The sequence below is a fragment of the Crassostrea angulata genome, chromosome 7 (genome assembly GCF_025612915.1).
Source record: "Crassostrea angulata isolate pt1a10 chromosome 7, ASM2561291v2, whole genome shotgun sequence".
In the NCBI taxonomy this organism is placed as follows: domain Eukaryota; kingdom Metazoa; phylum Mollusca; class Bivalvia; order Ostreida; family Ostreidae; genus Magallana; species Magallana angulata.
This window is the reverse complement of record NC_069117.1, coordinates 37610895-37638854: the sequence shown is the minus strand read 5'-3', so window position 1 is coordinate 37638854 and position 27960 is coordinate 37610895. Positions and strand designations below refer to the sequence as shown.

The following is a 27960-nucleotide window of genomic DNA, read 5'->3' as shown; positions in this document are numbered from 1 at the left end:
TATCTATTTTCCGAATGATTTTTTGCAGATGTAGGCAGGTTGATTGGCACACAGTTGTCTAACCTGAATCACTTGGCTATATAGTCAATGACTACATGCAGCTATTAAGAATTTAGATAATATTTTTAAGTCTAGCTCACAAACTTTCAGGATGCCAGAAATACATGAAATCCAATTATTGTAATCTTTTTACCAAGTCTTTTTTAAGAACTGCTTTTTGGGAAAAGTCTATGAAAATGAAAAACGATGACCCACAAGAATGTTTGAAACATTTAATGACTGTATGCTACTGTAAAATTGACATTTTCATGGTATGAGATGTAAAAATAATGAAAACAAAGTTGAAAAAATTAAATGAAATGCCTAGAATGTGTTCTTTATGTATAATTTTAAAAAAATAATAACGGTAATAAAAATAGAAGTTGAAATCACAAAAGGACAACATGCTAAACAGTACTACAAATAATCCACATCAGTTGAAACCTGGGAAAAATCTTGAATCCAGGTACCAGTACATCTATATCACTTAAGTACATGTAACTCCACACCTTCCATGGTCCATATCGAGATAATGAGATCTGTGTACAATGTCCAGATATTTACACACACACACATATATATATATGGATTATAACATTCTACAAATGTCTCTCAAAGGTGTAGAAACATCACAAGATCTCTGTAGTGTTTGATACACTGGTCTATTTTTGTTCTAGTTTCATAAGATTCACTTTTTCTTTTTGGGGCGCCCCCTGTTGTCCATTGCGTCAGCCTTTCTTTTCTGTCCTTTTGGAGTTCCTGATTTTCCTCGTCGCCTTTTCTCGGCTTTCTCTTTTTCTTCTAGTTCCATGTTTTCTCTTTCTATCAGAGTAATCAACGTATTGCATCTCCTTTGTAACTCCTGTAAAAATTAGTTATAAATTGTGTACACATATACATATCATTGACTGAAGCATTCAAATCTTCATATCCATCAAACACATTGTTAACTTAGCAAATTATGTTTACTTCACTCTTCTTAGTTTTATTTTCAAATGTACCTTATTAATACATTTCAGTTGAGAGTTTAAATGAAATATATTTTACACTGTTTTAAATATGAACAAAGGAATACTAAGTTACATTTTCTTTATGAAAATGATGAAGGAAATAACTACCATGTATACTTATACTTATACCATTGTATACTTACCATTGCTGTTCTTGACTTGATGAACCAGTCAAATCTGAATTGTGGAGCTTGGCGTACTGATGTTCGCAGTTCGTCGTAAACATTCTCTTTGTCAAAGCCAAGCTTGTGGAGCATACAGATCAGGAAGCGATCCTCTTCCTCGGTGTAGTTCTTGCCTTTGTTTGTACCATACTGAATTCTAAGCTGATGGAACGGGGCTCGGTACCTTGCCATCTTAATAAAGCAATGAATAAAATACAACTTCAGTTTCTACTACAACATTCTTTTAATTTAGCACTAGTCACAACCGACATTAAAAATTTCTTCTCATTCGACAAGTTCAGCTTCTTTAAAAGTATTTTCCATGGTACACTTCCTAACCTTTGCATCCAGTGCTTTTTTGATGCTTATCCTTCGCTGTATCTTGGCCTCTCCACGCTCTATCTGAGCCATGATCTTCTCTATGTCGGTGAGTTCATTACAGCGATCCCAGAATACACCTGAGTATTCCATTACCTCCTCCGGTGTCTTTCCTTCCACATCTCGGGCTATGCTATCCAAGTCATCGCGGCCATATTTTTCATTAGCTTTGATAAACTGATTGAAGTCTCTTTTGCTCCAGTTTGTAAATCCCTGTTTAAAACGAATGACATAAAATACATATAAATGATGTGACAGTAGTAATGCAGACTTACTAAACCTGTTTTTTCTACTACTACTACAAATATTTAATTCTGTGTCTGACTCACCTCTTTCAGGAGATCCTCTTTTTCAGCTAACTCTTCCTCTGTCAAAACTTCTGCTTCATCAATCTTACCCTGCTCTTCCTTTCTCACTCTCTCTGCATCTGCACCTAAGTCAGGGTTCTTAGGAACCTGTTTGAACATTTTTTTTTTTAAATTACAACCAGTCCAAATTAAGTCATATGGTTCGTATTCATTTTATAATGCTGATTACAATTATTAGAATATTGACGTAAAAGCTTAAACTGACCCTGTATCCTATGGACTTCCTGAAGAAGTAGATTTCTTTGTCTAGTAATTCAAACAAACGTGGAGGGAAAAACTGAAAATCTTGTACATTGGGCTGCTTAGGTGGTCGAGGTGCCTGATATAAAAGATGATTATGAATCAGCAAACAAAGTAAATCATTTTAATCTAAATTCAATAAAGGCAAATTGCCTGCTGAAATTTAAGTCAGAGTATTATCTTTAAATAACCTTACCTTTGGAGCCTTTGGTTCACTGACTCTCAGGGCCTCTCTGAAGTAGGCATCCACAGCATAATTAGCCTTCCTCTCTCGTTTGGGGGGCTCAATCCATTGACCCACACCTTTGTGCTTTTCTCTGTAGTCTTGTCCCTCAAACTGGTACACACTGGCCCCCTCTACAGTGTCCATTGTGAAGGTTCTGAGAGACCCCTCCCCCAAGTTGTCATATTTGGCCTTTATCTCCTCTGTCTGAAAACACAAATACATGTGCTAACAATTATTTATATCATTGTATTAAAAATTGCCATAGAATTGAGTCTTTGGTGAATCATGGCCTAAAATGCAATTCATGCTCTGTTGCACATGTACATGTATTACATACTTTCTAGAAACATTCCTATTATATATGGTCTGCAAAGATTTTCAACTGTAACATTATCTAAAAGAAGCATGAAGACTACACACCTTCTTTTCTCCCTTTTCAAGGATGTCATCGATGTCCTCCTCTGTGATCTCGCTGTCCTTGGAAGCAAACACGTGACTGGCACCGTGTCGAATCATGTTCAGCACCTCGTCTTTACCCAGTTTGTTTGCACTCGGATCCACCAAGCGACCTGCAAAGACGCACCAACATTAATAAAATTACAATCTATGTCACCACCTCTGATGGGTTCGAAAATATATTTCAGCCAAAATAAAGCATCCAGTATGTGTACCTTGCTGTATGACCACGTTATCCAAGCGGAGCTTCATTTCAGCCTTTTCCACGATTCTTTCCTCCACTGTGTTCTCTGTGATGAACCGGAACACCTTGACCTGCTTCTTCTGACCGATACGATGGGCTCGATCCTAGATAAGTGGACAAGTACAACATTTCAAGCCGAGTTCATGATCACTAAGTCATGTAGTTCGAAGTGTCCAGGACTTTCAGGTTGCTGCTAAAAAACAGCTGTCTTCAATTAATAAAGAAATTCAACATACCATAGCCTGTAGATCCACTTGAGGGTTCCAGTCCGAGTCATAAATAATGACAATATCAGCGGTCGCCAGATTGATTCCCAACCCTCCAGATCTTGTACTGAGCATGAAAATGAACTTGGAGCTGTTCGGCATGTTGAAGTCATTGATATATTTCTGAAGAATAAAATAATACAGTGTTTCATTACATTACTACTCTAATTTTGCTTAATTTGATTGTAGTACAGGAGGGAAATCTGCTGTATTACTTAGTAGGTAAAGAGAGAAGCTAACCGTTCTGTCCTCATGAGGAGTCTGCCCATCCAGCCGACAGTAGTCGTAGCCTCGCCAATGACAGTAGTCCTCTAGAATATCCAACATCCTGGTCATCTGACTGAAGATCAATACTCTCGAGTCTATTTAATAGAAGCAAATACAGTGTTACCTGAGGTGCCAAAAACATGACTAATAAAGAGCTTTAAAATAAAACTCTTACTTAAGCAAGATAGCTGTAGCCATTGGTGATTAGATTCCTCAAATCTTAAAACAATATACCAACAAAATGTCAAAAATAAAATATATTTAATTTTTCAGATGCCAAAAAAAATTTATTTTGTTATGTTGTCTAAAAGGGATACTGACCCTGGTCCTGAAGTTTTGGCAAGAGTTTGTCCAGGATGGCCATTTTACCGCTGTTTTCAAACAGATGTTTGTCAGTGGTGTAGGGAGGACCTGTGTGAAAATGAAGAAAACAAAGAACTTGAGTTCATGACCAACACAAATGACAAAATTTGAAAAATTATCAACTTACCAAATAGTATTCATATAAAAAATAAATTTCAAATAGAATATCTTCTAGAATCTTTCCACACGATGATTGGTTTAACTATTTAACTGATTTAAACTTGTCATACCTGGCTCGGCTCCATCAAAGAGATAAGGATGGTTGGCACATTTCCTCAGCTGCATCAAAATGTTCAGCAGCCTCATTTTGTCCGACTTTCCAGCTCCGTTCACGACATCAATATCTTTCATTAGGATCTTGGTGTACCTTCAAAACCATATACATGTAAATTCTTTTGTAACTGACTCCTTTACAGTAGAATACAATTAACATTCTAAAGATAAAACTAACCATTCTCTCTGCATCTTGCTGAGGCCTACAAAGATTTTGATTTCCTTCTTGGGCAGCAAGGCTTTTTCAACATCAGATTTCAGACGCCTTAAGAGGAAGGGTCTCAGTACCTGAATGTACAGGTATTTTTTTTACTTGCAAATTATCTACTTCTTATCAAAAGAAATGTTTATAATACATACAAACTATATGGAAACTTGAATAGACATATCATACTATAGAAACCACCATAAAACTGGCTATTCATTACCACTGACTGAAAAATATAACATAGCATTGATTTATAACTAAAACAATACTTACCTCATGGAGTCTTTCCACAAGAGCTGTGTCACCAATACAGTTGTTTGTGTTGAACCATGAATCAAAATCCTACAACATAGACATGTAGAAGAAATGTCCATACTAACCTTCGACTATATCCAAAATACACTTAGTTTCATAGAAAAAAAAACACAATTTTTTTCAAACAAGTGTTTTCTTTGGACAAAATCTAATAGAGAACAAAAAGGGCTACTATTCAAAAGCTTGACTTTTTGTCAAAATATACCACACAAGTAACATTACTTGTACAAGTATTTCAAACAAACTTTTCATTGAATTTGTAAAAACTTTACACATCCAAGGATGTGATATTGTCTTTTCTTGCAAATATCAAGGTTTCTACAATCATTTACCTCTGAAGAGTTAAAGACATCTGGGAGAAGGAAGTTCAGTAGAGCCCACAGTTCGTGGAGATTGTTCTGTAGTGGGGTCCCGGTTAACAACAATCTGTTTGTGGATTTGAATTCCCTCACAATTTCAGACAGCTGAAGAAAAAATCCAAACCATAATAAAATCATACACTACCACTTTAATTTACCGTAAACTACAAAGAAGATAATGATGTTAAATCGTGACATGAAGTTTCGGTTTAGACAGTGTTTGTAACAAAAATATACACTGTCAGCTGGAACAAAAATTGTCCATATTGCATTTTTGTTATGGAATTAAAATAGAAAAATAATATAAAATAACCAAGAAAAAATTACATTAATCTCTCTACCTTAGATTTTTCATTCTTGATTCTGTGGGCTTCATCAATCACAAGATATCGCCAGTTGAACTTCTTGAACACCGACTTCTCTCGGATACACATTTCATAGGAGGTGATGCATACGTCCCAATCTCCTGGCATCATCACATCTCTGATGAAGGCCGTCTGTGACAATCAATCAATTAACTCATTATTTGATAAGCAGTGCATTTACTTTAATGTTATTTTCAATAAGCACATTTTCTGTTTATGTTACTCAATGCTTGCAATCAGCAAATTGCAGATTTCAGTTAAGAATCTAGCAAAATGTAGCCTCACTTTATTTATATTGTCTTTAGAATAAGGTTTTCATATTATCATTTAAAATAAAGTTGAATTTCATTTTAAAGTGACTGAATTAAAAGTTTTTATCACTTTTAAAAGAGACTAAATAAATTTTTGATCTATGTCTATATTGTAAGTGCAATCCACCCATGTCGATCACACAGGTCAGTTAAGAATCAGTAAAAATGTAGCATCAATTTATTTAACATCTTTATTAAATATAAACATTTCCTTGAAATTATTTAGAATAAATCTAAATCAATGTTGAAAAGGAATAAAATACTATCTAAAATAAAAAAGGAATTTCAATAAAGATAGAAATACTTTGTGATCTACATGTAAGTGCAATTTCTACAGTAATGCTATCTAGATAAATTTGAGAAGATCGTGACACTGACCCTTTGATCCTGGTTCCCAATGAGACACACTCCTCGTATAGAGGGACACCAGCGTTTGAACTCAGCCTGCCAGTTGGCCAGTGTGGACTTGGGACAGATGACCAGATGAGGCGACGGAATGTGTTTGTAGTGCTTCATGTAGCCCAGTAGGGAAATGGTTTGTAAAGTTTTACCCAGTCCCTGAAACAAACAAACACTTGTTAAAGAATTTCTAGATGTATAGCATAAAACAATACAGTTTAAAAAAAAAAATTTTTATCTGACAACCAACGGACATTATTATGCATGACATATCCATTAATACACTAAAATAGGTATTCAGATGGATTTTCAAGATACTGAGACACCATATACCGTGTCCAAGAGACTAATGAAATAACAGCTGCTTTAAACTTGCACAGTTTGTCTACCAGCTTACCATTTCATCAGCCAGGATACCATTAATTCCATTTTCATACAGAGATATCATCCAATTTAATCCACGAATCTGGTAGTCTCTCATCTCTCCAGCCTTAATGTCTATTAAAAGCAAATCATAAGATGTTCATTTATCATGCACAGTTTAACGACAGTTTTTAAGCATGCTGTAGTTTTTATCCTATCAACAATATTTATGAGCCTCCTACATACACATCTTGAAGAAAAGAAATAAATTATTGTGGTTATATAAAAAAATAAACAGCATTAAGTGCTTTATCAATGCATTTTTTCTTGGTTATTATCAAAGAACACATTTTTCATTGACTTTTAACATTGATACTAGAGCAACCACTATTTGCAAGCAAGTTTGTGAAATAACAGCCCACTTTACTTAAATAATACAGAACAAATTATTTAAATTTTTTTGTTTTACCAAAAATTTATAAAAGTTACTGATTGCTTACAGGACGGACTTTCCTCAAACCTAAACGATGCGGCAGCATTTGACTTTTTACACTCAGACAATAGCTCCTCGTCTTCTTCCTGTTCTGTACGTCTATGACGGTGACTGGAATGACCAATATATTGTTCAAAATAGCAATTCAAAAATATAAGGACATGTAAACATACACATGAATGTTGCTAAAAAAATTCAAGAATGCTTTTTGATTTGTTGAAAAACATTGCAAAAGTGAAATTTGAACATTAAAACTTATACTTGTCATGCATTTTAAATATTACTAGAAATTACTACATACTCTCCCGCTGATACAAGTTTGGCCTTTTCGTCAACTTTTTTGCCCTTGGTTGGTCGACCTGGCTTCATCTTCAGAGGACTTGTCGGTGTTTTCCCACTTCCTGTCCCTCCGCCACCAGTGTGCATGAAATGAGCGAATAGCTCCGTCTGTTTGAGCAAAAATTCAAATCTGTTGCCCCTGTCAGCTTCCTACAAACAAACAAAAAAAGATCATGTCAAATTGTTCGAAAAGACAAAGATGCATCTCTTCAATTTCCAGATTTCTTTGTCATTCTTGTTCTTAATTTATCAAAATTGTTTTTTGCTTTAAACAAAATATACGTACAATTTTTGCATCGAATTCTTCTCTGTTGCCACTCTGCTCCTCATTTTTGCCTTTTGGTGGAGATTTCAGTAAAACTGATGGCCCAACAACAGGCTAAAATGTTAAACTAATGTAAACATTCGATACTAAAACTTACAACAGTTTTTAAACTAATTTAAACATTTATCAACATTTTAATTAAAAATAAGTAAAGCCAAATAGAAAAATATTAAAATAAAATACGTTTGTTTCCATTGGTTCTTCTGGTCCGCTGTCTGAATCAGACATTTTGCTTTTTAAAAATACGCTCTTGTTAGTAAGTTTCTTTAGTCTTTGTCACGAAGATTCACGGCTTGGCGGCGAAAATGGCGGTCAACAATTCATCTTAAAAATCTCGAACCCGAGGTTAAAGGAACCGGCCAATCCAACCCGATTAAAATTTAAACATACGATTTTAAGTTTAGTTAAACAATATTTATCTAATAGTTAGCATCATACATATTACAGTAACAGTTCATAGCATATTGAGAAACAAGCCAAAGGGCTTATGTTAATCTCGCTCTTGTCAGTTTACAAATCAAATGAGAGGTGAGTAAATATACGATTTTTGTATAGCTATCCAGGGACGTATATACGTCCCTGAGCTATCGGATACATGCGGTGGATCTCGAAAGGGGGTGGGGGGGGGTGCGTCCGGACCTGAAAGCCTTTTCATTCACATTGTAAATTTAACAAAATATGCATCGACTGAATAAGAAATCTTTCGGATGAAAAATTCTCTGGATCTGCGGACTCTTGAACATTTCTAGTAAATTGTGAGTGATTTTGTCTAAAACATCAATACACATTTGAGTTTTCATCATAAGAATTTAAGGCTTTGTGTGCAATTCTGCATCACATGTCATTGTGGTCACAGAATTCATTTCTTATATCCAACAACCTCTTATATACATGTACGTCTAAAGCAGGAAATAACAGAAATAATTTAACACGACACGGTGGCGTTTTCTATAGACGGGAAATGAGTGTGAATAAAAAATGCCATCGAGACGTGATATTTCTATTAATAAATATCGAGTCGAGACATATTTTGTTAACGATAATGCATGTAAATTCTTACTGAGATAAAATTTGCAATTATTGAATAATGTTTTTATGTTATTCTTTTTCTTCTCCTTTTACAGTAGATACGAAGGATGTGCCAAAAATAAGTTCTCCTTTAAAAAATAAATTATCAGTTATTAGGTAGTGCGAAAGAATTTGAACGTATATTTCATATTTATACATACATTTACAACAAACAAGCATTAAGTGACACCGATACGTTTCTAAGTGCATGTGCTCTTATTTTAGAAACTTCAAGATTTTTTATTTTTTTTTTTTTGAATAGCGAAATGAACTTTTATCTGCATAATAATTTTTTATCATACTGTGTTGAGATTAATGCAAGCGGCTTTTGAAATACTTTTTTTTCAAAAATCCACAAAATAAAAAAAAATCAACAAAAACACGTAAAACCTTGCACAGTTTATACATAATGGAAAATGTGGAAAATCCTTACTACAACAACTCTAGAGTTATATAAAACTAATAAATTTGTTACTCGTATAACAATATATATAGCTGTATCCGATGTTTATACATTTAACATCTGCATGGAAGGACATACGTTAACTTGATTTACACATTTTTCCCCCGGAGACAAAGGACATTCTGAGTTCATCTACAAGCCGATTTTCCTCTGAAATTGGACACCATGAAAATAAATCCACGTTTTCATTATATACAGACACAGGGTCTCAGTTCTTCTGCTTTGCTAGCTCTTATTAAGTTTTTACAATATATTTAGGTATTTTAGCGCGAAGCGGAGGTTGACAATGGTTTTCGAGGGGTGTCAATTTCAACTGTTATCCTCCCAAACAGGCACTATTAATTTTGTTATACTGAATGTCTTAATTTTTAAGAAAATTTTACTGCTTTTATATAGGAATAACGTGAATTCTTCAGCGAACCGTACGCGCATAATTTTCGCGCATGTAACATTTTTTAATGTTACCCGTTGCTAAGTTAGTTGCTAACGCTGAGGGTAATAGAAAATATTATTAACTGCGTCTTAACCAATCAGATTTCAGTATTTAACATGAAAGTATAACAAAATTTCGTATCATATAATACTATGTTGTATTATATATTATGATATTGTATTATGTGGTAAAATACAATTATTTATTTAAGCATTGAATCATTATTTTTTGAAAGATGTGGTCTCATAACTGCAACGGTGTGTGCATACAAATTGAATAACGCGCGCTAGCGCGTAATGAAAATTTGTTTGCACACACCGTTGCAGTTATGAGACCACATCTTTCAAAAATAATGATTCAATGCTTATATTTACATTTTTCAACATTTTTTCTCTTTCTGCAAATATGATTTATTTTAAAAAATCTCGACATTATTCAACGAGTAATGCACAATGAACGGAAGAGCCATTGGAACAGCCGAATTATGCTGACAAATATAGTGCACAGCGTTTTTGATTCTAATAACACAATTTTATTTATCTGGTGTTTAGTATACCAAAATTTTCGGTATTCTAAGAAATTAATCAATTGAATTCATTTATATCTTTAAAAAATATTTACATCCATGAAATATTAATCAGCCCAAGTATGATATCAGGCCGTGATCCGGTTTGAAGTCGGGAGGAGTGTCGGTCATGCTCTGAAGGAAGACTGAATGTATTCATACGCACCAGATTTGGTGATTGGGTCTTCTGTGTTATGCGTAAATATCACTCAAATCTATCAATGCATTTTAATAGGAGGAAAGAAGGTGAATGTAAATATAACACAATACAATGTCATATCATATGTTACAATATCATATCTCATCGTTTATTACAGTATTTTATTGTATATACGATATATATTGTAAGTATGATAGGATGCAATATTGTATTTTACATTATTGTATTGATAAACATTGTATCTTATACTACCGTATGAAATGAACATATGATTATCATACAATTTTTTAACAGATGATATACGATATTGTGTCAAAACAGTATTCATGAATATCCAAGATCATAAAGTATGATTTTCATATAATATGATAAAGGTGGTCTCATAAAGGTGATGCCTCGTCTCGGTGAGCTTTGTAATCTGTGATTTGTTTTATTCAAACATCAATTTCGTTAAAATGAATGAAACTTCATATGTCTGTTGATGACCATCTGGCCTCATGAAAAGTCATGGAAATACTGGTATAATAAACAAATTTACGTATTTAAATTTTGCTTTTTCATACTTTGGACATTGACTTATGAATTTGCGTGTGGATTATCTCTAGAACGATCAAAACAAGGTACGCTATGAACATGAACTGCACGGGCTGACCCAATAGTTGAAGTAACCATTGCAACTTTCATACATTTGAATGAATTGCTTGTTCCTTCTCTCAGATATGACGATGAAAATAAAAATCTACATACACTATACTTCATTATTTACTATTTTAAAAATATTATTAATTAAATGATTTAAAGATAGATGTTAATTAATGCACCCTTTGGTGTGTGTTATATACAGGTTAGAAGGAAGCGGTATCTTGCAGATAAAAATTACATAACTCGCGTTTTTTCCCCCAGCAAAGCTAGCTTTCATCATATTCGTATGGAATCACCAAATAAAAGCATATTCGTATCACCCCTAGAATCATAAATAACAGCCTGTTATTTTTTCAAATGAGCGTTTTAATATTCCACAGAGTAAGCTCAATTGTGATGGTACAAGAAAACAGGTCTCACAAAGAAGAAAAGAACGCGCGTCTTTCGAATAAAAAAATATGATAAAACAAAAAAATAACAAAAGTAATGTACAATAATCTGACTTTTAATAAACACTTTATGATACTCCACATCAAAAAAGATTGTAACAGAGTTAGAAGAAAAGATTTATTTACAAGTCACTGAAAGTACACTCCTTATTGAAAGTATTCTTGACAGTGAAATACACACTTTTGGCAAGTATAAATCTCATCATGTTTTATAATCATCACAAACAATATATATATACCACAGAACATATAACGTTTATAGTTATTCAAGATGAGAAGAACCTCCATATTATTTAACAATATCCATTTAATTTTTTTTTATTTAAGAGACATACTATAAAATAAAAAACTGTGCTGAACTTTTTTTTAACAAAACAAAGTGCAATGTAACAAATCAAATAAAAACAACAAATGGGAAAACAACATTTCTGTAACTTTCAAGTTTTCATATAATTATGCTTGTATAGAATTTAGTAGCAGAATGAAATCAAAATGGCTGACGTGCTGCTCCCTACTCGACAAAAACTGCTGAGTCTGCAACAAGCAGCCATTGACAGACAAAAGTGTGGCCAAGGTAATAGCTTCACAAGATGATGATTATGTTTGATTACCTCCCTTCTGGTAGTGTCTGATTGCCGTGACGTTGTTAGCGTTGGCCAGGTGTTATTAGATCAATGACCCCCCCCCCCTTCCACACTGGCTAGATAGATAGGCCTCACTCCTGTCTGTGATGTAAAACTAAATAAGATGGCTAAAATGATTGTTTTTGTTCATGCTTGTTTATTTTCTTTGTGACATCATATCATCACATCATTTGCATGCAGTAAAAAAAATTAGAAATATAAATGAAAATTTTCAAAATAAACATTCCTATGAACAAATTTAGACCTACAAAATATTTTTTTTAAATTGTTGGTACCTGTATTTATTTAGATATGCTAAACACTAATTCCATTATGAAATCTTAGGAGTGTCTTATTTCCATCAAACCAGTGTTTTGGGGTATGCTATAGCCTATCACAACAGGCCTGCCATATCCCAAATCAGAGTCTGCCGAGGGAAAAACCATACATAATGCATCATGGAAGATACCAAAGTAAAAAGCACAAGTATGATGATTTTTAATTACTTAAAATGTTCTGAAGAAGAATATGATAAATCAATATGCCACCTTTTGTAGATGTTCTACAGTGAACACGACTAAGCTGCCTTAAATAAAACTACGAATATGCAATATGCATGTCTTAAGCACTAAAACTGGGACCCCTTTTATATTTTGACCTAAAAGAAACAAATTTTTTTAAGGAGAAAAAAAAAAAGAAAGCAACCACTGAGATGAAAAGTACTTAAAAATTCAAATTCAAAGTCTGCATTCTGTGGAAGATAACTATGATGTGTACAATGGACATTGCAAAACCAATGTCATTGAACCTACAGAGTGTATATAATTATGACATATTTCAGAGGCATCTTTACAACATCGCAGCATCTTCAGTGTTACAATGTACGTAATGAATGCAAAACAATTTCTACACTAAGATGCATGACTAAACCTATAGATTTTTTAGAACAAGGGGAAAAATGCTTTCACAAAACACTCACAAATATCTGTATAAAATACAATGTATTCAAATCAATTACATGTAGCACTCTTTGTTTCGAATACCATAGCATAAACATCAATAAATAAACAACATTTACAAGATATCACATTGCTGCAGTGTGCTCTGTACACGATATCTAAACATTTCTATTCAATCTATTACGAATTCTGAGAAAATTACATCTAGAGTGTATACCAACTCTATTATGAATTCTGGAAAATATAGAAGAGAATACTAGACCTTGAAATAAAACAATAAGTTAAATCCCAAATATCTTGTTAGAGTGGTAATCAACATCAATTTCATTTTTAATATTTCAAATTCAGAGGACTGAAAAAATGTACATTGTTCAAAACCAAATGATCTTTCTTTTAATTAACTGATGATGGGAGCGAGAAACTTTCAAGTAAAAAATTTCCAATTAAATACATGTATAATAAAGGCTTGGATTCTATTCTGTGAGGAATAAATAACAAGTGCAAAATAGCCGATTGCCTATATACTAAAAGCCAACAGAATACTAGCATGCTAGACTGAATTCGTTGTAAGAAAGTCTAAACTACACAATAGAAATGATTCAAAATATCCAGCACAGCAACATCAAATAATAGCATTAACAAATCAGTATCCCATTAAAAAAAAGACAAATCATTCAGACCACTCAGCCCTTTACACTCCAGGACAGAGAACTAGCGGGAAGCCATGCTCCCTCCCCCCCAAACAGACAGACAAACAGACACTTCATTCAACAGCCTCTCCTATCACACTTGTTCTTTTTAATTAAAGTGATCTAGATCGGGACTGCGTTTTACAAAACAACTTACGACAAAGTCGTAAATATTCTTCTCTCATGAAATGCTTCTTGATGGACAAAATTTATATAAAACCATTAAATTTATTCACAACTATTTTTTTATAATTATATTTTACAGCCATTAAATTGAAACATTGATTAGTTTACAATTCATAAACATTCAATAATTTGGTCATAAGTCACAAGTTCTTTTGTAAAACACAGCCCAGATAGTTAATCCTATCCTTCAAACTAAACATACATACTAATCTCACAGTCTCAAATCCGTTTCATTCCATATGACAATGTACACAAACTTAAGAAACAACTTCTTGATCAATATTAGCACAGGTTAATTCAGATGACAAACAACGCCAGTCTTAAAACATGATACGAGTAATCCAGTATAAATCAGAATCAATGAAAATATAGCACTGAACTTAATATTGAGACTTCATACATTTTGGTATATAAATTTTTCTCTGATGAATGTTTTAAATTGCATTTTTTTTCTGCACACCATTTTTCACAAAAAGTGTTAATTACAACATATCTACAAAAACATTCAATATATTCTACACACAAATACAAAGTTTACCTTCACAATATGTGAATAATAAGAAATTTGGATATACATATGTATACAAATATATATATATATATCATGTGAACTGTGACTATACGTTGACAATATGCAACATGTACACGAAAACAAGCATTAACAACATTAAATACAAGTACTATATAGTACCCTACCAAATGCATTGTAAATATAACTCAATCAAATGATTTTCACTATCTGTCTCCATCATTTCAATTGAATTATAGGGAGTCTTTATCAGACATGTTTTAAATTTTTGAATTCAAACTGCAATGGAAAGCATCCCCTCGCAACTGAATCAACGTGAAAGCAAAACAGTTTCTTTATAATATACACTAGGAGATTTATAGCTTAAATTTCAATTAAATTTTCCAATGCTTTATGAAATCATACTCTGGATACTAATTTCTATATCAAAATGGTGTTCACCTAAATGTCACAAATATTCATTTTGTTCTTTGATCTTTGACATAATTATATGACCCAGATCTTAATGCAAAATATGACTGTAAGGAGCTGGTTGGTGATGACTAATAATTTTGAACACAAGGGCAAAAACAACTTTCAAATCAAGAAAACTAACTGATGAATGGGCAAGAATTCAAGACCCTCTTTTGCAAGTTAATTGCGAGGGGATGAAAATGAAATGTGCATGAAAGCGTGAGCAATGATATTCAGATAAACTTCTTCAACAACCATCACTATTGAAATTATCTGTACCTGTGAGAGATCTTACCATGACAAATGTATGACAATATGCAAACAAATGAAAATACATTGCAATATGAATGAGATTTCAAGATAAACACATCAAATCTGCAGTTCCCCAAACTCTGTATTATCCTTTGGCCTCTTTCAGTCTTTAAAGATCAATCATTGTTCTTTGGTATTATGACAAAGGTTCTTTTGTCAAGCACTTGACTTTCAAGCTTCACTATTATCGGGATGACTGGATGAACGTCCCAGTTTATCGTGGGCCAGTGGACATTAAGGAGTTTTTCTCTGAACATTCAGACTCACTCTCCGAGTTGGACTCTATTTCTATGGCTTCGTGGCAACTTACGCTTGACGACGACGAAGAAGCAGGAGGCTGCTGATTAAGGGCCTGACTCTCCTCTTCATCCTGACAGAATGTATCTGACCCGTGGTAATGTACTGAGGGAGGACGATGACGAATCAGAAGGACCTCCACGTCTTCCCTGCTGGGGTGCTGCTCCTGGGTGATGAGGACCGGCCCCGACTCCATTCCCGATGGGGTCAGTTCATTGCTGTCTGGCTCCCCATGCACTGACTCCTGACTGCTGCTCAGCTGTTAAAGAAAATATATACATTAATTTTATTATCTCAGTAATATAAAACCAAGGCTTTTTAAAATAACTTTGAATAGCAGAGGTGTATGGCTCATGTGAAGAATTATTTATTAAAATTCAAGTGATGATACCTTAACTATTACATTAATTTCAAGCAAGGTAATATAATTTTTTCAATACATTTTGTACAACTTTAAGCTGCATGGTCCAATTTGTTAGCTATTACAGATTCAAATAATTTTCCATACAAACCAATTCTCCTAAAAAGTTATACACTTTCGCTTATTTAAAACAGTAGAATCGGTCCTCTTTCAAAGTTAGTAATATTCAAAGTAAATTAAAATATTTTCTTTATGGTAACAAAAAAAACCAAACCAATGCATCATGGGCATGTTTAGAAAAGGGGACCGTTTGGTTTCATTTAAACTAAACAAACTTCAGAAATATTAGTGAAAAAACAGTACAAAGGTTTATTTTTGATTTGCAAAAACATTATTACATTTTTCGCCTTTATTCAGAGCGATGTCAAAGTCGTAATACAATCAACCCTGCCTCTACGTTGGGGGGCGAATGACAGCAAAATAAGGCGAAATGATGCAGGACCATTTTATGTTGTTTATTTGTAAACAAATTTTGTACATAATTTTCTCATTAAAATATGGCTTCAATGACCAGGAAAAGTACTGCAATGTCTATTATTATACACATTCTTAGCACAACCATCGTTTAAAAAGCATACACAAAATATGATATTCAATCAGACCAAGTACTTGTAGCTTTAAAATTTTATACTTTAAAGTCAGAGCTAGGTTTTTTTACCATTTCATATTAAGTATGGAAAAAGTAAACTATAGTGGATACTAACATGACTAATATGCATTCCATATGCCCTCAGTATGTCCAGCTTACACATGGGGCAGCTTCTCTGATCCAGCAGCCATGGGTCAACACATGACTTGTGGAAAATATGTCTGTGAAAACAACATTTAAATCATGAAAAAAAAATATTTCTTCGAGTTGACTGAATATACTAACAACATCAACACCATCAGATCCTACTTCTTGTTAGCTGCAAATGTAGATGGATAATAAAAACATACCCTGTACAAGCATGTAATCTGGCATTTTGTTTCTTTGATTTGAACATACAGTTGAACTTCGGTATCTCAAACATCGAATACAATGGATATGTCGAAGTAATTTTAAGTCCCAATCACTTAAACTTTAAGTATTTTACCCTTGATATCTCAAATACTTGGATATCTCAAAGTTTTCAACCATTCCCATCTAATTTGAGATAACGAGGTCTGCCTGTATGTTTGTTGTACAGAAATACAATTGGATTGGGCACAAGTTCCATAACTTAGACCGCCCTCTCCCAGACTTTATCAATGTTAAAAGAGGAAGAATAAAAACAGCACACTTACTTGCATGGCAATGTTCTGACAACATCAGAGGTCTTATAGCCTTCTATACAGACTGCACACTGATCAAATTCCGGATCCAGTTCCTGTCAAAGATTAAAGGAAACATTTCAATAACATTTCCACAGGTATTTACGTTCTGTATCTTCATCTAAATAAGGCCTAAAAAAAAAATAGGTTTGTTTCCGCTTTCCCGACCGACCCTAACTTAAACCCGCTGACCCAAATTTTTTTTTTTGAGTTTTTTCGTAAATTTCCGTTTTTATCCGTTTTTTGTTAAAATTTCGTTTTTATCCGATTTAAAAATTTATAAAACCTATTTAGATGTCATCAGTGTTGTGTAGATATTTGTTATTTACAAATGGCAGCACATGTCGTGCCAGTTGAGCTCGAGAAATGTTCCCATCAGCCGGTAGCTGAGGAAAAAGTTCATCAGATCATTTAAAAAATGACAACAAATACTTGGTTGTTTTTTATCTTACCCAGTTTAATAGATAAATGGTTTAATAACCACAACTGAACAGATGGAGAGGAAAAAAAAAAGATTAAAAAAAAAAAAAAAAAAGCCGACCTACCGATCCTAATTTTTTTCAGCCTGAAAGTGGAAACAAACCTTTTTTTTTTTTTTAGGCCTAAGTGTGGTACATAGAAGTTTTATAATGATGGAAAAGTCCCATATACGGTACTCTTCATTTATACATAAAATTATATTAGTATAACAAAGCAAACTCAATTCAAAATATAATTTAGAAATGTTTCCCTTTTTTATTGCTACCTACACATTTCAAGTTAAACTAGATCAATCTATGAACTTTATGAAATGATCTTTCCCTTACAAAAAAAAAGAGGCACAGGGGCCACAATGCTCATCAGAACAACACTATTCATAACTGATTAGAAAAGTTTTAAACTGTCTTCAGAGTATCAAATACAAAATATCTAAACAACTTAGTTGTGTAAATTTTGTTTATAAAGATTTTCAAATTGTTCTACACATATTCTTAAGTTAAACATTGAACTTGTACATGTATTGTTGTGTCAATATTTGCAAAAAAAATTATACTAAAAGTTTTATCTCAATTTATTCCAATGTAAAAATTCCACCCACCCTCATTGTAGCCCCACCCTACCCCAGGGGATCATATGATTTGAATCTACACTACCTGGGGATGCTTCCACACAAGTTACAGCTTTTCTGGATAGATGGCTTTTGAGAAGATTTTTAAAGATTTTTCTCTATATATCCCAATGTAAAAATCAGGTGAGCTAATAAATGTATGCATAAACAATGGAGAAGATTGCTGTATGAGATTTAGTACTAAAATCCACTCATTTATCATATAATTATGATATCATATAATGACTTAAGGTTCGACAACTGAAAAAATACTAGATTTACAGTTTCATCATGACAACCCTCTTCCTGTTCACCGTAGAATATTACTAATTATGATGGTTAATCCACATTCCAATATCACATTATCAATTTTTTTTTTTTCAACAATAAAAAAAATCAATAACAATAGTCTCAAGTACAATATGCACTAGACGACAAAATCTTTTGAGGCTCTTAACCAACTTTCAGCTTACTTTATGAATATTTAAGCTTTGTTTCATCAGACACCAACCTTTTGATCTCACTCCTAGTAATGATTATTTTTCTTAGATTATGTTTTCATAGTCAATACCCTCTGAAAGCTCTTGAAATATTCGGGAGTGCATAATTTACATACAGTATCAATTATAAATACTAGTAATCAGGTTGAATCATAATTTTTATACCCAAACAGTACTTGTAAATTTATAGGGACAAATAAACCTTCACATGTAACACTTTGTCCTTTTTCTACCCCACTTAATTTACTGAGCTTTCACAATTATACTATTTTTATCCATTTCGATACTGGCATTAACTGCATTTTCTCTATACTTAGATGTGGAGTAAACATTCGTCACCACAGAACCACAACACAGACTGTGACATTCAGAACTTGGACCTTGATAACCAAAGTCGGTTAAATAAGATAGAACAATTAACAATATCAGATAACAATTCTAATGTTTGAAAAACATGTACGTACATCTTCATAATGTCACTTTAATTTATCCAGTACATGATTCTGTAACTACATGTACAAGATCCAAGGCTGGTGGAATTCCTTCATATAAATTTAAGTGACAGTGAAGTCTCACTGCTTATATAAACATCATTCTACTGTCAAATAAGCCATCTCAAAATTGAAATGACCACCACCTTGACAAGGCACAGTATATAGAGCACATGCATTTAACCTCAATATCAGTCAACACATATAACCTCTTTATGAGTCAAAGTCATTGACCACACTGCTACGAGTCAAGGACATTTCTAGATATCTTGATAAACGGTTTGTATTTGAATTTTAAACAAAAATCAACAGTGTTTGAATCTAGAAAAAAAAATGCATCGCAAACAACGTTCGAGTGGTTTGATATCAGCTTCAACCCAGTGCATTATCCTATTTAGTTCATCTGGTAACCAGTGACAAACGTCTCAGACATTCTGAAGTGCGCACTTCTATTTATCAACAACGAAAGGGGTTAATGTAATTCACTTCATAATTGGACAGTCTGCTTTAGAAGCTCTAAAAGTTTTCCTTTTGCTTTTTAATTAGCCTTTGCCACGTCACAAAGTGCAAAAAAGGCACTGTATAGCCTGTTTGACTGGAGGATATCTGTTGTGAGAAAAAAACCTCTATAATTCTATAGGTGTAATATTTTGAGATTCTTTTTCGTTGCACTCTCTGTTAAATCAGAATTGCAACAAGTAAACACTCCAGAATTCATTTCAATGAGGAACAAAGTAATATCCTCTCATCTTTATAGCCTCAATTTTTAATTAAGAAAGAATCACATATGCTTTAATGCAGAGAGATAATTCTTTTTACTGATCGATTCTCGAAAGAAAACATTGCACATTTGTCAAATGCATGTTGACATTTTGTGAGGTGTATTTGTCTACAAGTCAGACAAACTTTACGAAGCATTCCTGTAGTTTTCTTTTTCAAGTCCTCCTTTACATGTAATTGTTGCTGAGGATTTTGCGTAGTAAAAGATCATTTTTCCCTCCATAACTGTTTTGCCATTCTCACTAAATCAAGGGAAAAATTAAGGCCCTTGTCAGAAAACTATTGATTTTCTGTCAGAGCAGCCTTACGTAAATGAGTAATGTTTCGTAAACATTTCTGATGAGCAATAATTCAAGTCTGGTGGCATAGCCCTGTGGAGACATATTCCCCTGCTTAAATCAAATATAAACAAGTTTGGCAAGTTCTAGCTAGATTCTACATAATCCATCAGAAAATTTCCACTGTACATACTTAATAGTACAACTATTTATATTGGTTCATATCTGATACATAAAATAATTTAAGTACTTTTAAAGTACTATAATAATTCTAAAGTACATAAGAGATGATCTACTGATGAGAGACCATTCTGCCAGTCAACTCCTTTCCCTCACTCCCTTCCCCCCAAAAATTAATAAATGTTTGGTCTATATGTACATCTACAAATTTTAATATGCAAATATAAGCCTGTTTTGTTTACACACAGGGAAGCTGTTCATACAAGAGTCATTTAAGGATTTCTAGTAATAGGGCATCCAACATTCCTTCGTACACTGACATTCACCATGTATAAGTACTGATGTACGTAACGGAAGCATTGGCGATTATGTCACGACCAAGATTTACACAAGTATATGATTTATGTTTATTTCGTACCACAATATATACATATAATGAGCTAATATTTCTCACTAGCTGCCCCCCTCAAAAATTAACCATTTCAATGTGTCCGAAGTGAGGTCATCTAATGCTACTTTTTCTCTGTCTTATTCTACTTGATACATAACCGATTACAATTGATTTGCCATTGGTATGGTTGGCACAAAAAGACCACGGTGACCATCTAAAGCAACTTTAAACCATGGTTCTTTTAATACAGAGTGGTAGTTAGTTTGACAGTGGGGCTGCTGATGATGCGTGCCCCTGTGGTGTGACAGTGTTAGCCTGATAGTACTAAGTAGCTACTCGTATCTGCCTACCTTGTCTCCTGCTTTGAGTGTTCTCTGAGGAATCTTGGCAATGGCTTTCTTGGCAGCGCTGGCCAGACGTCTCTACAAAAACAAAAAGAACGCTGTACACAACACCTCCACAACTAAATTACTTAAATATCGGAATGTCATAACTTGGTTATAATAACAATATTTCTTATATGTGTGCGCATTAGCATACTGTGTGTAAAATCTTTCTGCATGCACAATTCCTTCCATGGTAACACTTACAATATATATACATTGTTAATACAGCTTGAAAAGCTTGTGTACAATTATTTTGGGGTAAGGTAATTATATATGTGTAAAGGTGGCTGGATGTTCAATTTTTTTTAGGTTTTAGCTTATAAATTTGTGCATTTTCCTTGGTCTTTTTATAAATCTATTCTTCTAATTTCTAAAGGAGATCAATACAGTCCAAAAATGGCCACGAACATCCAAAAGATGAAGAAAATTAAGAACTATAATCATTGAGACAAAGCAAAAAAGGTTTATTGTAATCCAAATAGAATTTGAATGAAATAGCATGATGAAATATGATCTGGCAGGTTTTACAGAAAAAATGTGTGCCATATGTTCTACACAACTTCTACTTGTAAAATTAAGCATGTTCTAAGAAATCTAATTACGAGATAAAATACATGAACATGTATTGTTGCATCCCTCCTGTCTATCCAGGCATTTTTTATAGCTTAATAGAATAACTGCTACATCATCAACTTTTGCTTCCATGTCAAGGAGCAGGTTTGCCTTCTGGGTGTAAAATCTACCATCCTCCCTGGTTAAAAGTGATATATGCAATCTCCTCGATGAACTCGCAAGACAAAGAAATGTAAATTGAGGGGAGGGTGTTGACCTATTGTTCTGTATTACCTTTCTGTCAACCTTCATAAACAACATTGTCTACATGTGCCTTCATCACCCTGAAGAAATCAATATGTCTGCTGCTAAACTGAGATAGTTCATGCTGTCAGTTTACACGTCGTTTTATATAGAGAAAAGCAATTCCATGGCAACCACAGGTAGTTACTGTGCAAGCATCAGAAAAACAATACTGATATGATGTCAACAATCTCCTCTAGAGGTCCTTATCACTGTCCTATCCGATGAACTCATCTCACAAAGACATGCTCGGAATCAGGTACTTGTTTCTACAGCAGGCATACCAGCAAAACCAATTAAAACCAAGACATATATTTCACAAGTATTCCTTCAGAATGAGCAATCATCTAATAGGTATTAGAAAAATGCAAAGCATTCTTCATCCCCCACTTCATACTGCCGATAAACAAGATGATTTTACAATCTTCCATAAGATTGTAGATTTATTTGCTATCTTTACCTTTAATCATTATTACTCATCTCTTTATGTGTGCTTCCTTAGAGTGGAGATATGAAATGAAGATAATAGATGATATCTGATTTTATAAATAATTCTTTTGTAAATAGTAAAATTTCAATGAAATACTCTTTGCTTTTCTATATAGATCATTTTCATTTATTCTCAAGGGAAACTAATTTAATGTTAAAAAAAATAATGATATATACCCCCATACCTAATTTCCTTCCAGTTTCTCATAATGAATCAATAATAAAAGATTCCATTTCGGATTCTAGATAGATAAATATTGAATGTGTTGAAGATGTTACAGACAAGAAGTATACACAACTTTTGTAGATAAACATTGTATCTCAATGTGTTGAAAATGTAATTTCTCATTCTTTAATTATGTTACCAACTACATAAAAGAGACAAATATTGTATGGTAACAGCTGCACTTCAGACATGGAAGAAGTTCAAAATGACTGTGCTGTCCAAATAATAATACATGTAGTATACTGTAGAGTTTAGGAAATCCATTTCTGATGTAAAAATTTCAAGGTATATGGTCTCAATTTCCGCTGAAAGTTTTCCAATTTTGTTTAATGTTTTTGTTTACTGATAATGTACTGAAAAAAAAAAAGAAAACCTGTATTTCAATTTTTTTTAAAACTGATGAAAAAAATCTCAAAACTGTTTGTATTCATATTTAAATTTCAAAAAATTGAAAAAAATAAATACAAGGAAATTTTTATTGGCTCTCGTAAACAAAAACATGGCATATGAATCTTGTTTACATTACAAAGAATTAACCAGCTCTGTATCTTGCTTGTTACTCTTTTACTCATAAAAATGATGTTCAAGCATAGAACAATATTTAAGTTAAGCACATTACACGTTAAAAATATAAAAACAAAAATTGAAATATTTTAGCTAAAATCATGTCCATACCCCTTTAATGAGTAACATAAAAGTTCCAATCTGCCTGAACAATGGAATACAGGCATACTACTACATTGTATCACCATCAATTGCTTAATAAACTGCAACCTGTAATTCAACCAAAACCCTTCTAACAGTGTTGTTACTCAACACAATGAAACATCTGTCATTGTGTATGCTTTCAAGCAAGATCATATACATATTCATAATTTTAAACTTTGCATGCCTTCTTTTTCTTTCTGTTACTCTTACATCTTTCGAAATCCACCAGGTCATAAAATGTATTGAACAGATACAAATCAAAACTTTGCAACTGAACTGTCAGTAAGTCTGTACGAGTGAATGAGGGGTACAAAATGAACCCACATTTTGTAAAGTAGTTTTTTATCTTAACATATATTGGATTTAATTCATGTAGTTCATTACACAATATTTACATTTTCCAGTGTCCTTGTCTGTGATAAAACTATGAATCAAATTTGTAACATGTATTTCGATGCAATTTATCAGTGACGCGAATGATGTACTGTTAGGTTAACAGAATGCAAACAGGGTTTAAATAATAACGTGAAATGAAAGTAATGTAAATTGTCCATAATTTAACATTTAATTGTACAAATGCTAAAAACTATATCAATATAAGTAATAATGAACCATTCTATGAATATTAAGAGGTGATGAATTGATAATTATGGTCGGGGTATGGTCAAATCTTGTATAAAGCCCTACAGGCTTTTACATATTGAATTTAATCACACCCGACCAAAATTATCACCTAAAATTACACAAAGAACGATTCCTTTTTCCTTAAATAAGTCAGGTGGACTTACAGTGAGCCTTTCTTTGGCGTGAGCGTATCTGAAGCGCTGAATATAGTAGAAGACGAGCCAGGCGAGGGAGATGATCATCAGGACCACGAAGGAGATGGACACGAACATGACGGACGTCTTGCTGATGTTGGTGGGGTTGTGCTGCTCCGGCTCACCCACCACTTGTCGTTTGTGTCCCTCCAGGATCTGCACGTTGACCACTCTGTATGTGCTCATGTAATCCAACAGCATCTGACCCTCAGCCTTGCTGACAAAGATTGCCAACACTTGCCCTGTGGAATTGAAGTAGGATGTTAATGTATGTAAATATAGGCATTCATACTTGAATTTTACAGAATCAGTGAAAATCCTTTGTTTTTGAAATATATGCATACTATATACAAGTACCAGTATATTTTATCTTTATATTTTTTTATATTACAATTTTTTACCCCTCTCATGCAGTTTTGCAAGACTGAGGATGTACAGTGCAGTAATTCAAATGTTTACCCTGGTCACTAATAGACTATGGAGACTTCTACAACTTGTGATAATTACTTTAAAAAATAAAAGGTTTACTGTTTGTACCTTAATTGTGTACACCACAATTACAATAAACAACTGGATCTACCAGCTCATAGTCTGCTTATTTAAAAAGTTCTTGAAGACGCAAGGTCGCTAAAATGAAACTGAAAAGCAACATTGTTGCCTACAAGGCCTCTATCAGAATTATTATTTTTATTGAAAATGAAAATTATTAAGGCTGATTTATGTTTAATCAAATCCAAAAAAAAAAAGAAAAAGAAGAACCAGCATATTTTGAATCGAAATGGAACCGAATTCAATGAACCCTGAATCGTCCCAGCCCTAGAAATACAATAATATTGCCACTGACTACCCTGTGCAGCACAGCAGCAGTGTTAATAAATAACCTGTTCAGTATTGATAATGCAATTATATTATAACACTAATATCAAATGCAAAAGCATTTACTTAGTTGGTTTCACAGAACACAATTAATTTTCATTTCAAATGTAATGCAATCAAGTTTTTGAGTCAAATGATAAAGATGTCTTGGGGAAAAAAAAAATACTTTATGATAATCCATTTAATTTCTAATTTGACATTTGATAATTAAATGTCTGCCATCACAACATGTGTTCATACTTAAATATTAGAATGCTTTATTTTTAATTGTTACTTTCTACTAAATGTACCTGATAACCTTTCATAATGCTAGAAATTCGGTCAGACGGTCGACTGACCTAAATTTCTTATCAATACCATTAACAATCTCAAAAAAACATTTTTTGATTATAATAAATTAATTTGAAAAACAAAATGCTGCAAACCTAATGCTTACTTTTAAAACTTATCATTGTACTGTTAAATGAAGTTCTCTATGATAAATCACAATGCAATCTAAAGAGAAAAATACTTTTGCTATACATGACCACTATTTAAGATAAACATTGATTCCCCAGTCTTGCTCGCAAGTTGACACAAAATACATTCAACTACAAATGACAAAAGTTTAAGCCAAGCGTCCATGGTTTTCTGAAAATGTTATCTTATTCTGAATGACTATTGGCAAGAGTTTGAGGAAAAATACAATGGTAGAATTCAGAAAACATAAGCACTTATTAATAATTTATGGACCACATCTTCACTGTTTTAGAACACATATTCTCCAATCTTAACCCTTTACAACAGGTTGGGATCAATCGCCTAAATGAGATATAAAATCCCATTTGGGATAAAATTGCACCAAAAGGGGTAACCATAAGTATCAACAGTGCAAAAATTGGAAATTTTTATTGAGTAATTTTTGTAATAAATCAGAATTAATAAACATCAAATGCTTCGACTTCTGGTAAGTAAGTTTTTCTGTAAACCTATGGTTAATGATATTGATCCCCAAGAAGTTTTTGATTCATCTGAGTGATCAATCTCCAAAATATTTGGGTTAGAGAAACACTTACTTATCTCAAGTTGTTATATTTTATTGCGATTTACACAATTTTGTCAAAGTAAAATTTAATAAAAAAAATATTTTACACTGTATTTTTATATCTCATTGGGAAATAAGTCCCAACCCGTTAACCTTATATTTTAAAAGTGAATGTGTTTTTACCGGACCTGAAAATAAAATAGAATAAGTTTTATATGGGTAGATGAACAACTCAGTCACATTAAACTAAACAAAACAGAGAAATCCATCATGTATTAAGTGATTGATTATTATGTATATAATGTTTTCAAATTAAGGCTCTTGTTGTGCATGCTGAGAACACAAATGACCAATATTTTTAATCCACATGATATAACTGTAAAAAAAAAAAAAAAAGAAGAAAGTATACACTTGTACCTTTCTGCATCTTGTTGAAAATGAAGGGAATGGAACATATACATGTACTGCATCCAGTTTCCTACATCAACACTTAACTTTTTTAATACAATCGTGAACACTTTTTAAAACACCATAGTTACATGAGTATGGTTTTACCTTTCAGATTATAAAAAGCCCCTCTGTCATTGGGCTCAGGATCTTGATGGTTATAGATGATGACTGCTGATGCATTGGCCGCACCACACATGTCAACTTTGTCACTCAGGGTACAAACATCTCTTTTCACTAAGGCCACCCAACGCTCTTTGGGTGCGTTTACTATAGGTTTACAGGCATCTGTTTTGTTTTCTGTCGTTAACACATGTACCAATCGTCCAGCTTCCGTGTGTTTCCGGTCATTTGCCGAGATGGCATTTTGTCCAAACACCCCCATATCTCTGACCTCTGACTTTGCATCGCTCGGGTCATTTTTATAGTACGTTATGTTGACTTTAGCCGTATAAACAGAATTATCGCAGTTAACAAAGAGGATGTTATCAAAAATCATCAAAATGCACAATAACATATAGTACTGTGAAAAGTGCGACCTCCATCTTGAAAAATTAATCCGATGGTTTCGATGTAATCCACGGTCTAAATTTGTTTTTCCTGTCATCTCTTGGTCACATTTAGGACACATCTTCGATAATTGATCACCGAATAAGTAAGATTATCAATGTAAATCCCAATTTGAAAGAAAAAACTGTAGAAAATACATAGAAACAACCTTTCCCTTTACACATTACATTAACATTGTTTTGATGAATGACGTCAACGGCCATGTGACCGTCTCGAAATGCGCCACCTATAAACAGGGGGATTTATGAATGAGATGATTTCATCATGCTCACGAGTGACTACATCTCGCTAAACACTAAATAAATATGTATGTCGTCGATGTTTCAGTCGTACTTTTCATAATATTTTTTATTAAATTATAATAACATATCTATCAGCTAATTACGTAAGCCAATATTGAATTTACATGTTATTTGTATATACTTACTTATATATATATCAGAGACATAAATAACATGTTATGTATCTGCTTATATAGTAACGTTATACGTTCATGTACATGTATTTAGGTATTTAGGGAACATGGAATTTTTACTTTATG

At 33.1% G+C, this 27960-nt stretch overlaps 1 protein-coding gene across 2 annotated transcripts; it reads right to left on the bottom strand.

The window, feature by feature from the left end:
• Window positions 1-258: 258 nt before the first annotated feature.
• Window positions 259-27616, bottom strand: LOC128155659 (SWI/SNF-related matrix-associated actin-dependent regulator of chromatin subfamily A member 5-like). 2 transcript variants are annotated; one of them, XM_052817476.1, is made up of 28 exons: window positions 26958-27616; window positions 24473-24744; window positions 21371-21442; window positions 17287-17369; window positions 16725-16830; window positions 15613-15858; window positions 13822-13894; window positions 7733-7806; window positions 7409-7596; window positions 7115-7218; window positions 6649-6749; window positions 6231-6410; window positions 5518-5673; window positions 5150-5281; window positions 4776-4844; window positions 4473-4582; window positions 4252-4388; window positions 3980-4069; window positions 3632-3753; window positions 3362-3514; window positions 3097-3229; window positions 2846-2994; window positions 2396-2629; window positions 2165-2278; window positions 1921-2046; window positions 1553-1804; window positions 1193-1405; window positions 259-901 (listed from the first exon to the last, which is right to left on the bottom strand). In XM_052817476.1, exons 1-28 carry the CDS (start codon window positions 27478-27480, stop codon window positions 728-730), a joined length of 4386 nt encoding a protein of 1461 aa, XP_052673436.1. In that variant the 5' UTR covers window positions 27481-27616; the 3' UTR covers window positions 259-727. The 2 variants fall into 2 exon arrangements, with proteins under 2 accessions (XP_052673436.1, XP_052673435.1); XM_052817475.1 differs by lacking the exons at window positions 13822-13894; window positions 15613-15858; window positions 16725-16830; ... (2 more) ...; window positions 24473-24744; window positions 26958-27616 and adding an exon at window positions 7955-8113 and having other exon boundaries at window positions 7733-7825.
• Between the last annotated feature and the right edge of the window lie 344 nt (window positions 27617-27960).

What these genes read in the sequence shown, in the direction of transcription:
- LOC128155659 (XM_052817476.1), bottom strand. Translation starts at nt 27,480, where the DNA reads ATGTGTCCTAAATGTGACCAAGAGATGACAGGAAAAACAAATTTAGAC. An exon ending in TCAAGAATGAAAAATCTAAG is followed by an intron (nt 5,282 to 5,517) that starts GTAGAGAGATTA and finishes TTTTTTCTTCAG; the next exon opens with CTGTCTGAAATTGTGAGGGA. An exon ending in GCCAAAACTTCAGGACCAGG is followed by an intron (nt 3,754 to 3,979) that starts GTCAGTATCCCT and finishes TCTATTAAATAG; the next exon opens with ACTCGAGAGTATTGATCTTC.